General features: G+C 34.3%; 1 protein-coding gene across 1 annotated transcript in view; it reads right to left on the reverse strand.

Annotated features, from left to right (window-relative positions):
* LOC149542245 (alpha-L-arabinofuranosidase 1-like) overlaps positions 1 to 10,563 on the reverse strand; it is a 146,758-nt gene extending 136,195 nt beyond the window's left edge. Inside the window, exons 1-3 of the mRNA XM_089797247.1 lie at positions 9,463 to 10,563; positions 5,184 to 5,238; positions 4,266 to 4,477 (exon numbers count right to left, since the gene is read on the reverse strand). Coding sequence (XP_089653373.1) covers positions 4,266 to 4,477; positions 5,184 to 5,238; positions 9,463 to 9,630 — 435 coding nt within the window. The 5' untranslated portion in view covers positions 9,631 to 10,563. The remainder of the gene's footprint in view (positions 1 to 4,265; positions 4,478 to 5,183; positions 5,239 to 9,462) is intronic.
* Positions 10,564 to 11,562: the final 999 nt, after the last annotated feature.

The raw sequence follows: 11,562 nt of genomic DNA on the forward strand, positions 1-11,562 counted from the left end.
GAATGTAGTCAAAGCCTTAAGGACCAAGATTCATCAAATCATTGTCAATTTGATATCCCTTAATCTTATCAATTTTAATATAGAATTTTTTTAAGTTTTCAAAGTTTTTTAGGTATTTTGACACAAAATTCAATTGTAAATCAAAAAGAAACCAATGAACAAATGCATCCAAGAGTTTTCTCACAATTGATCTCACATATTTCTTTTTCACTAGCATCAATGGGTTTTAAATGGCCTTTCAGTTTTTTTAGATATCCTAGATAACAATTTTCCCTTAAATAGTTCCATTGATTGTCTCTATGAAGCGTAATTATACGGAGTCAAAAGATCAATTTGAATTTTCCCCATTGTAGACGCACACAACAAAGAATTGAAAACAATCAACCACCACTAGATTACCCCCTCTAAATCACTCAATCGATGACCAACCAACCTGCCCCCACACAAACAATATATGATCCTTGACTCTATAAAAAAATGCAATTATTAATGCCACTTGTCAAAAACAACAAAGTGGTCTTGATGTTGGTAAATGCATGGAAATGTCAAATCCATCCACAAAAATGAGGTACAATTTATGATGAATGAGACTAATATGATCACACCATTGCAAAATACACAAATACTATGCACTTATAAATAGAGTGCACCAAAAAAACCTTATTGTACAAGCCCAAATGGAGCCCTTAACTTTTCCAAAACAATAACCACTTAACAACACCTACAAGAATATACAATATCTCAAAAAACAAATATCAAAACCAAAACCATTTGCATTATTGTAAAGCCCACAAAATTCTACCCAAAATGAAAAAATAATATTCATAAAAAAGAAGTCATAACATTTTAAATAGAATGAGACCAATATGATCACACCACTACAAAAATGCAAAAAATTATACACTTACAAACAAGCTTGTACCACAAAAACTTATTGTACAAGCCCAAATGGAGCAGTGAAATTTTCAAAAACAAGAACCGCTCAACATCTGTGAGAATATGCAGTTTCTAAGAAAAAAGCAAATATCAAAATCAAAACCATTTGCATTATTATGAAGTCCACAAAATTCTATCCAAAATAAAAGAATAAAAATACTCCTAAAAAGAAGCCAAGATGAAGAACAACAAAGCCTATGAAGTTGGACTACCAAATCAAATATGCAAATGAAGTGGGGGGTTGGGTGGATGGTAAGACAGCGAAAGTCAACATCACCTGCAATGAAGTATTCTCCTTGGTTGACAAAATATTCCACCTAAATACAAACCCACTATTGGATTTCTAAAACTGTCCTGGGAGTAAAAACCTCTTGTTTTGATCCAAAAACTACCTACAAGAGGGGGAATTATTAACTAGCCTTGGTGGACTATTTGTTGGCTATTTTTCTTAGTTCCAAAAGTATAATAGCACATGAATATGATCCGTTGCAATGAATAAGAATACAAAGAGAACCCGTTGGTTATATAAACCAAGGCAAGACATAGGATTATAGAATACTACGACATGTATTTTAATCTTATGACTTGAGACAATAAAGTGATAAGTATCCTATGTACCCTAAGATAACTTTCTCAACAAGTGTGAGTAGGACTTGATGAGGAACCAATTATGTGTAATATTCCCTTTGTTATGGAATTAATTACTTAGTTACAACAGAGCCCGATGGAATTAAGTCAATTATCATAATTGAGCCACTTTGATTCAAACATCCTCTCATAATGGGCCGACTAGTATTTCAAATGTTGGAGGAAACCAGCAATCAAGCAAGCATAAAAAGGATCACTGGGCAACGAGTCAGGCATCGGTGTTTTAGCTTATTCATTCATTTCCAGATTTGGAATCACAGTTCTAGAGCATTTTCAGTAATGTCTCTGCCACTCTATTCTGCAGATTTGCAAATTTGTGAAGTCTCTTTCCGAGAGATGAATTTGGAGATTGGTAATTATGCTGTTATCTTTCCATCCAAGGAGTCTAAATATTCATTGCTGCTGCCAAACAAGGATAACTCATTTAGTACACAGCAGCTCTTCAATGAGAATTCTGCCAAAATCATTATCATAGATATTGCCCCACTATAAAACAACCATTTCAGAAGACACTCATGCGATAGCCAAAATGCAGTGGACATCTCTCAGTGTCGCTCTGATTACCATGGCAGCTTTTCACACTATAGCAGCAATAATATAAATAGTGACTGGTGTTCATTAAAGACAGTAAGCACACAATATTAATGTTTGAGGAAGTGACCATATATCAACACTAAACGTTGGGGCAGCAACACTTGGTCACCACCTGAGAACACATTCGTCATGATCAAGGATCATGGTTACTATGAAATGTGATTAGTATGATTGCAGTTGACTTGATGCTGCAATCAATTCTTGTGAGCGCTGATTGAGTATTGGACAAATAAGCAATCAATTCAAAACCAGGCGAAAACTCACGGCGGTATATACTATGATCCCTGGACTGATGCAACTCTGTGATCTCCAGATTCATCCCATAATTGGCAATGCGACTTTTGAACATTATGAAGGTTGACTAACAGACGCAGATTTGGAACATATCTAAATTGATTGAGCATTGAGCAAATAAATCTGAAGAGTCTGTGGCAAGACTCTCCTGACCTTGGTAAATTCAGAAGATTAGTTCATCAGGTCCGGGGTCTAACCAGGCTCCCTTCAATCCAAGAATATCAAGATCATGCATCCACAACTCTTGACATGGGCAATATCATTTGCAGGAGTAGGTACCTCATTAAAATCTCAAGACAATTGCAATTGTACTCAGTCTTATGATGGAATAAAAGTCAGATTGTGCTTATATTGTTCCAACTTTTCGCATATTCATGTGTATGTATTTCTGTATGTCTTGGGATATTTCATTAGGTAAAACACCTTGTTCACACCAACTAGAAAGATCAGAAGAACTACAAGCGAACTCACCACCACTCATCATAAAAATATGGTATCTGACTACTGAAAAAGTGAAAGTGGCTACAAAATCAAAGTAAATTTGTCGCACTGCTTACTCATCAAAAAGCATATTTTTTTTACTCTCCTATCACTTGTCAAATAAAATGCGAGTGAATATGACAGTCACTTTAGGATTTAGGGTTTGGTACGGACAACACTCACAAACAATTGCAAACAAATCCAATCACAATATGAATAAACCATGCCCTAGATGAAACCACATGCAAATCGAAACCAATTCTAATTTTCATTTTCCAAAATCAATTTTACCCGAATAAGCCTAGATTCATTAACCAATTTGGTAACATAGATAAAAAGGCCAATGAAAAAGAGTTAGCAATAGATAAGGTTGGCAATAAAAAGATGTAAATGAGAGATGAGGACACGAGATTCAATTATTCCAAAGCATTGGGCAACTAGCTAAACAATATATGAGTTTTACTTCCATATTACATTACAAGTTCAACAGCTACAAAATCAAGGGAAGGTTACACTAAGTCTGTTTTCAAGACCTACTATTATTAATTATTTCATGTGGCAACATAACCTGTTGATATATAGAACAGCTAAAAGCTAAAAGAAAAATATCTACAAGATAATGCAGGCTTGCAGCCCTGGACAAAGAACAGATGAAAAAACAAAAGTTTAATATGGCACTAAATAGCTCAAACAATATAATAATTACTGAAAACTCATTTCTACGATCAATAATGTGTTTCTCTTGTTAATTCAACTGAAACATCTACCAAATCAGACGTAGGGTGAGGAGTGACCTTAAGTGATGACATCGAATCAAATTTTATTAAGATGATTTCCAGCAACGTAAATACAAAGAATGGTTGAGAATGTCATATGTACATGAATCTATTAAAACAATGCTGAACTGGGCAAAGCAATACAGGGATACTTTTCCTTTTGCAATTTAATTGGAGATTACAACGTCATCAATTTGTTGAGTATTTAGAAACTGGAGATTACAAAAATTAGTTAAAAACAAACATAAAAGCATAGAAATGTAAGTACAAAAGAATATTTCTGTTCCACATACTAAACAAAAATTATCTATGCTTCCAAGAGAACGGAAGAATACACACAAGTACAGATAAAGAATTACATAAAAGATCTGCCAGGATTACAAAAATTAGTTACTAACAAACACAAAAGCATAGAAATGGAAGTATAAAAGATTATATCTGTTCCACATACTAAAACAAATCTCTATGCTTCCAAGAGAGTAGAAAAAATATACACTAAAGTATAGAAAAAGAATTACAAAAAAGGATCATAATTACCATTCCCCAGTAGCCAGGATTATAAACTCCAACGCCACCCTCAGGACACTGATTTGTTCCTTCACTGTCACAGGCGATTTCCATCCGCAGTGCAATTTTATTCCGCTCAAAGACTGATGAACGATCTGTAACCAACAATACAGATCTTTCATCTCCAATAATGGACCATGGATCTATATTTGATGGTGTGTTAGGTCCCCCTGCTTCGAATCCTGTTAAACCAACAAATGAACTCATGATAAGAACATGCCGAGTATGATATACTGACTAAATAAATCCTGCAAGAAAACCTATACAAATGGAAGATTATAATAATTTGTTTGTCATTGTTATAACGGAGTCTGCCCATATTTAAAGCTGATAATGTTCAAGAATTGAGCTTAACTGGTTTAAACATTGGATTCGTGGAAACCAAAGTTCAATTCCCTACAGGGACATCTAAAGTGAAATTCTAAGTTATAAATATTGGTCTTCCATTTGAGGGGGTTTTTAAATAAAAGTGGATTACTAAGTAGTGTCTCTTTGTCTTTCATGTTGATTTCTAATGAATTTTTCTGTAAGGAACTTGTATTGGTCTATTGTTAATGCTCGTATAAGCAAGATATTTGTAATCAATATGCAATTGCAAAATAATATTGATTACTGTATGCCTTATAGCAGTGCATGCTCCTCCTTTCGACTCTAAAGCCAAAGAATATCACTCCAAGAATATGCAGTTTCTAACTCAAGCAAATTTCTCATTTTATTTTCTTGTAGGATAAAGACAAATATTTATGAGTAAAGTAAAAATTTGACTTTCTTGCTAGTTTTTATGGTTCTTCCATTTCCAATAAGTATCAAACTCTGTCACAGCTCTAGATAGAAACTACTGTTCATAAAATTTATCATAGATTCAGCCAAGAAAAGGCATGGCCGTACCTCTATTGCTTACAAGCTCTGCCCATAATCCACCAGCTCCGGCATGATTGATCTCCTGCACGCATAATCTTTCAGTACTAGAGATTGGAATTCACCATACACGAATTGATTCAACAAAATTACAAGAAAGCTTTATAAACTCAAAGCAACTATTAGCATTCCATAGAACCAAAAAGAACAACAATAATAAGTAATCTTCTCATACATTCATTGAAAGAGCGCTCCTAAAAGTCAATCTAAGGAAAATATCAATATAGATGATCCATCATGATGATTTAGCACAAAGCATATCGGAAGACATTAACATTTTTCAAATATCTTCATGTTTGAGTCTAAAAGATAATCCTTTACCTTGGCCTAAAATCACAAGTTTAATTAAAATAAGAAACATAATTTAGTTTGAATTATATCGTTACCAATAAAATATCTTTATCAAGATTAATCCTCATTTAAACTTTAGATCCTGAATCACGCTAGACAATTTTTGAAAGATAATTCATAAGACCAATTATTTTTATTAGGATTAGGGATCCAACAACAAATATAAGTGCATTCATATATCAATAATCATCATAATCTATTTATTTATTTAAATCATAAAATAGCTTCTGAACTTGAGGAATCAAGCCATCAATACTTCCATTTTTCATAACCATAGTAGGGTTTGGAGAAGGAAAAACAGAAGGGATGCCTAGGAGACTGTTGAGCCCAATTAAGCCCAAGAGTGCTCCCCCAAAATTGATCCCACCCATGAGAACATTTTAGCACAAGAAGAGCTTATTAACATTTCTTCAAAGGATCCACCTCCTAAGGATGATGTTGATTCTCCTAATTGTATCTCACTCATGAAAATATTTTGGCGCAAGAGAAGGATATTTTACCCTACTTTCCTTTCCATCCCTTCCCTTTTAGGGATGAAGCTTTAGTGAGTCACGATTCCTCTACAATCTACTATAATGTACTTTATCCATAGAGATGATTCTCCTATTGGGATGAACCATCAGATAATGACATTGATTATTCTCTTCCTCATAAAGAAACATTGAAGAAAGAAGATGATATTATGGTTGACATTTCTTCTACGTCCTCTAGTTATGATACATTCATGCATGGTGGTGATCTTTCTCCTAAGATGCACCCCCTTTATGAGGATATCTTGGAGCAAGAGCAGGACATTGTAATTAACTTTCTTAATAGCACCTGACCATCATTTTACATCCCTCTAAGATATGAAGCATTGGAAGTCCTTGGTCCCTATTCTAAAGATTGTCTTACTCATGTGGACACCTTGCAAGACGAGGATAATATCGTCACTGACTTAATGCTCTCCCTTCTAGTGTGAAAACCTTGAACAATCACGAACTTTATCAAGTCCATGTTCTCAATGTTTAGGGTAGTGAGAATTCTAAGGTGGTTGTTCATCTTCATCAAGATACCCCTCAACCTCAAAATAAACCGCTCATTGTGGTAAAAGGTGCTCAACAACCTGACTTTTATGCAGTCGCTCATACTTATAAGACAAGAACTAATAGAGAACCTACAAGTTTAGTTGTTCCTCCTTCTCTTCCTACTTCTCAACTTCAGCACCTAGTCTCACTCAAAAATTTGGGGAGGAGTATGATTTAGTAGAACAACTTTGTGCTACTCCTACCAAGATATCTCTTCGAGAGCTTCTTCAAACTCCACCAACCTGTCATGAAGCATTACAACAAAATCGATTACGAATTAAATCTGATTCTCCTTCTATTCCTACACCATTTAGACAAAACATGTCCCCTCCAAAAAATACTTCTTTTCCTACAAATGCCCTTTTAAATATTGATTGGGTGTCACTGACTTTATGCCACCTTTTGCAGGCAAATGCAAATTCCTAATTTCATCGTGGAACTATTTAGGGGGCCTAGTGTGTCATTTGTCCAACCTCATTCTAAACATGATTCAACTCACAATCTCCAACACAATTTAGGATGTATACAACAAAGCTTTGAGACTCATGATAAACCTGTGGAAGCATTTGGTTTCAAAACTCCTTTGTTAACGTCCACTCTTTTCCCACCTAACATTTCTTCCATACCTGACTTGAATCAAGAAATCATTTTGTCTAACCTCTATTGCTTTAAGTTGATGCCACCTAAATGAAAAAATAAGCATATTCAGAATCTTATGAATCTCCCTTTTTGCATGTATCACCTATATCTTGACCACTTTACCAATGAAAGTGAAGGTTAACATTACAAAATTCAGAAACTCATTGATTATGATATCATTCACATTAAATATTGCAATAATTTGATTTTCAATTCTGGTTTCTTTAAGTAAAATTTAAGATCCTATTATGTTTCTCCACACTATGTGACCTTGTTAAACTATCCATAAGGAGCTAGTTGTCATGCATGGTGCAAGCATACTTTGTGAGCTACATAATACTCCTCATTCCTTGTCTCCACACTTGGGGAGAAGGGAACTGTTGCATTCTCCTATTCATCCCAAGAAATCATTTTCTCTCTTTGTTGGCTCGTTTCTTTCATAACATGATATCCTTTCTTGCATGGATTTGTTGTTTTACATTAGGATCTTCTCTTTTTCAGGAGATTTACAACCTAAGTTGTGTTTGGTGGATATTTTGCAACCGATGGTTTTGGGTAAAATCCAGTCACAAAATAGGATGACCAACCACAGCATGTGAGACAAAGTCTCTCCTACCTTAAAGGGAAGGCTCCTCCTCACCATTCCTTGGATCAACTCAAGGTAAGCAAGAAGTTGAGAGATTTTATAAGGAGTGTTACCAATATTTGTTCCTCTTAACCTTCAGGAAAGAATCCACTTACCTGCAGAGTGAGTAATGGGCAAGATGAAATCTCTAACTACCCTTCTATCTAGTAGCTGGAAACGATGATACTAATAAACCAACAAGCATACCAGTTTGGCTCTAAGTCCTATTTGTTTACTTTATAAGAAAAATCACTACCATTGGGGCACAAAAACTTCCAGAAGTAGGGAAATTCTAACATCTTTCATGAATTTGAGACGATAATACAAGCTACAGTCAAAGCTTGTAGTCGATGTTATAACCCTAGAGCAAGTTATCTATTTTTAGCTCAGTACAAATGATATGTTACCTAACCCTAGGGCATGATTATCTATTTTCAGCTATGTAAAATTTGTATATTACGCTGAGCACAAGCAAAGAGGACATGGTTCAAAGAAAACATGATGGATGAACAAAACGTGTATCAATCTACAAGAATGACCAGCTCCCAATCAAGAGATTAAAGATTATGCGAGAAAAAATTTAACAAGTATGTGGAGAATGTAACTGGAGGAAAAAGCAATATGGTAAAACTAAACCATTCAACTTATAAATATTATAAACTACGTAGGGACAAATATTAAATGAAAATGCAGATGCTCATAGCCAACTGACTGATCCACACCAACTCAAATGTGACACGGGTAGCTGAAAGGTCCCAAGTAGAAAGTTGGCAAGAGAGAATACGTCTTTTGTGCACCTCAGGAAGGGTAGAAATGGAAACTTCAAAAGCAGAAGAAGAATAAAAATTTTAATTATGTTCTTACTTCTATCTGCTGTTTTTCGGCAGCATCCCACTTCTTTGACTTATATTAACTCTGGGATCCCATAGACTGTTTTGTTCTCACAGGTGTGATATAATCTCTATCATAACATATAAGAAATATCAAAACTCCTTTCCAAGGTAAAAGGGGGAGACAATATAACATGAAAAAACTGCAGGTTCATAACTTTAGCAATAGTGTACAAAAGTATTGTATAACACTGGATTCTAAATCCAAAGGTAAAAGTGACAAATATGATATGAAAGATATGTAGATTCATGACTCCTAGCAACATTGTATAGCCATATTTTATTACAGTTGATTCCCTTTCCCTCTTCTATAAAAAAGGAGACGATTAATTTAAAAATCTGCTGTGCATAGCTACTGGCAACATTGTGTAGTTTTCTTCTATAACAATCGGTTATTTCTCTCCTATATGCAGGTTCATAGCTCCTAGCAAAGTCGTACAGGATCATTGTATAGCATTGGATTCCGTCTCCCTCCACAAGTTTAAAAAGGGTGCTAATTAATATGATCAAAAAGATTTTCCCATTTTAGAGAGAGGACAAATCTGCAGCATCTATGAAAAGTCGAATAACAACCTATTGCAAATTTAAATTGTTCTCGTCTTTGTGCTGAACAAAAATACGAGGAAATCAAACTGATGTTTCAGTTTATCAAGCGCGGGAAGGGCTTCAATACTTACCTCGAAAAAAATTCCAAAAAGAGTTGAAGGAATCTTTCCGACGGGTTGCCCTGCATCAACGGTAAGAAACACTGTCTGATTTTCCTGCTGCGCAAAAACCACTACTCCACGAGACCATATCACAGTAAATACAACTAAAAGGTTCAAAATTCGACTCCATTCCTCCATTTCCAGCACTTAACCAGCATGTAATGCAAGGGTGCCCACGACTAAATCAAATTCAACAGATCCACGGTATTGGCCGTCTTTTTAAATGTCTTCGCAAAATAAGAAATTATATTGCGATCCTGGAACAGGCTTTACTTGCCAGAGAAGAATATACGGTAAATATATAGTTTTTGGCCAAATAAACTCTTCTACTGGAATCCTTCGACAATTTTTAGCCAACAGTACAGTATAAATAAGAAATACCGTCTCTTGAAATAAATGATTAGTGAACTGTTAAACTTTTAACAGTTCCAAGACAAAAGTACGCAATAAAAGCCCCCCCACTTGATACAATACAGGAAATCTTAACAATTGGTAGCCACCAAGCAGCGATTGTTTACAATTTTTTAGCCCATCGAACAGAAACGCACAATATATATGTCTCTTCTGTTAATTTATATAAACTTGTATAATACACTCAAGCTTCGCAGAAACGCTTTTTCATAAAGAATTGAGGATATATATCAACTCTCGCAGCTATTATCCGAAGTTATCCACAATAACTTAAATTCTGTCGAACTTTAGTCTCAAATCCCCCGATCCTTGTGTTTTGACGGCATATACTACAACTTTGAACACTGTGTGCCAAATTCTTAAATCAGCTAGCTAAATCCATTCATATTTCTGTCAGATTTGCCTTGTATTGAGAAATGTTGAACTCCTCTCGCTTTCCGAGAATGACGCATAGAGATCGCCGGTGGAATTAAAGAAAATAAAAGGTCGAAGTTCAATCCTTTCTTTGGACTTCGTGGGATTTGAACAAGAAATCATTTGCTGATAATTCCAAATTTTCTGACTAGACATGATTCCAAGATTAAACAACAAAATTCTCTTTAAAAAAAAAACAGTCATCACAGATAATTGTTCTCGTCCTTTCTAGGCACATCATTTGTCTCTTACAAAAGCGCCGTTGAGGCGTATATCTATCCGAATTGAGATGTACGTTTCGAATTGTAAGACCGAGGTGCGGGGATATTGTATGCATCGTTTTTCCCATAATACTGCCAACTGTACGAATTATGTGTCTGATTGATCTATGTATCTATAATTCAAATGTCAGAATTTTCTAGTCTAAAATATTTTTTCATATGGTAACATATAAATTTTTGTAAGAGAAATTTGTTCACAAATTAATTACTGATAATTTAAATTGATGAGTTGAGGAGGTTGAATCATTTGTAATCTAAAAAATAAAATATAAAAACTATGGGTAGTTTAAATGTATTATTTATTAGTGTATTTATTTTTTATTAATTTGTGAGAGATATCAATAATTGTTCATGTTTAAGAATCTAGTAAGTTATGTCAAGGATCACTTAGTTTGGAGGAAAATATAGCTCTCACAATTGAATTACTTAAGTTGGTTTAGTGGGAAGGTTGTCCCATAGACTATTAAAATTTTATTTATCTATATATCTATCTACTATCAATTTAATTAGTTTGGAGGAAAATATAGCTCTCACAACTGAAATACTTAAGTTGGTTTAGTAGGAAGGTTGTCCCATAGACTATTAAAATTTTATTTATCTATATATCTATCTACTATCAATTTAATTTCAATAAAAAGGTTTTTATTTAGGTAATCAACCTAAGGATCAAGTAGATTCAAACCTCAAGACCTCCCCAATGAGAGGCTTACAATTTACCATTGCAGTATAAGCTCTTACCTTAAATAAAAAGGTATTTAGCTAACACATGCTAAATAGTTTTGTTGAGAAGATTTTAGAAACCTTTTTTTTTAAATGCAATTGACAAGTTTAAAGTCAAATTTCACAACTTTTGCCAATATTTTTTCTCCTTGTATCAGGAGCTTTGGAACATGGTATGGACATCCATTCAAGAACAATCAAAGAGAATTTTTTTGTCATATATTATTATTTCAAATTCTCTAGT

This window comes from Cupressus sempervirens, chromosome 8, assembly GCF_028749045.1.
Source record: "Cupressus sempervirens isolate cs-2001-9-10 chromosome 8, ASM2874904v1, whole genome shotgun sequence".
Lineage (NCBI taxonomy): Eukaryota > Viridiplantae > Streptophyta > Pinopsida > Cupressales > Cupressaceae > Cupressus > Cupressus sempervirens.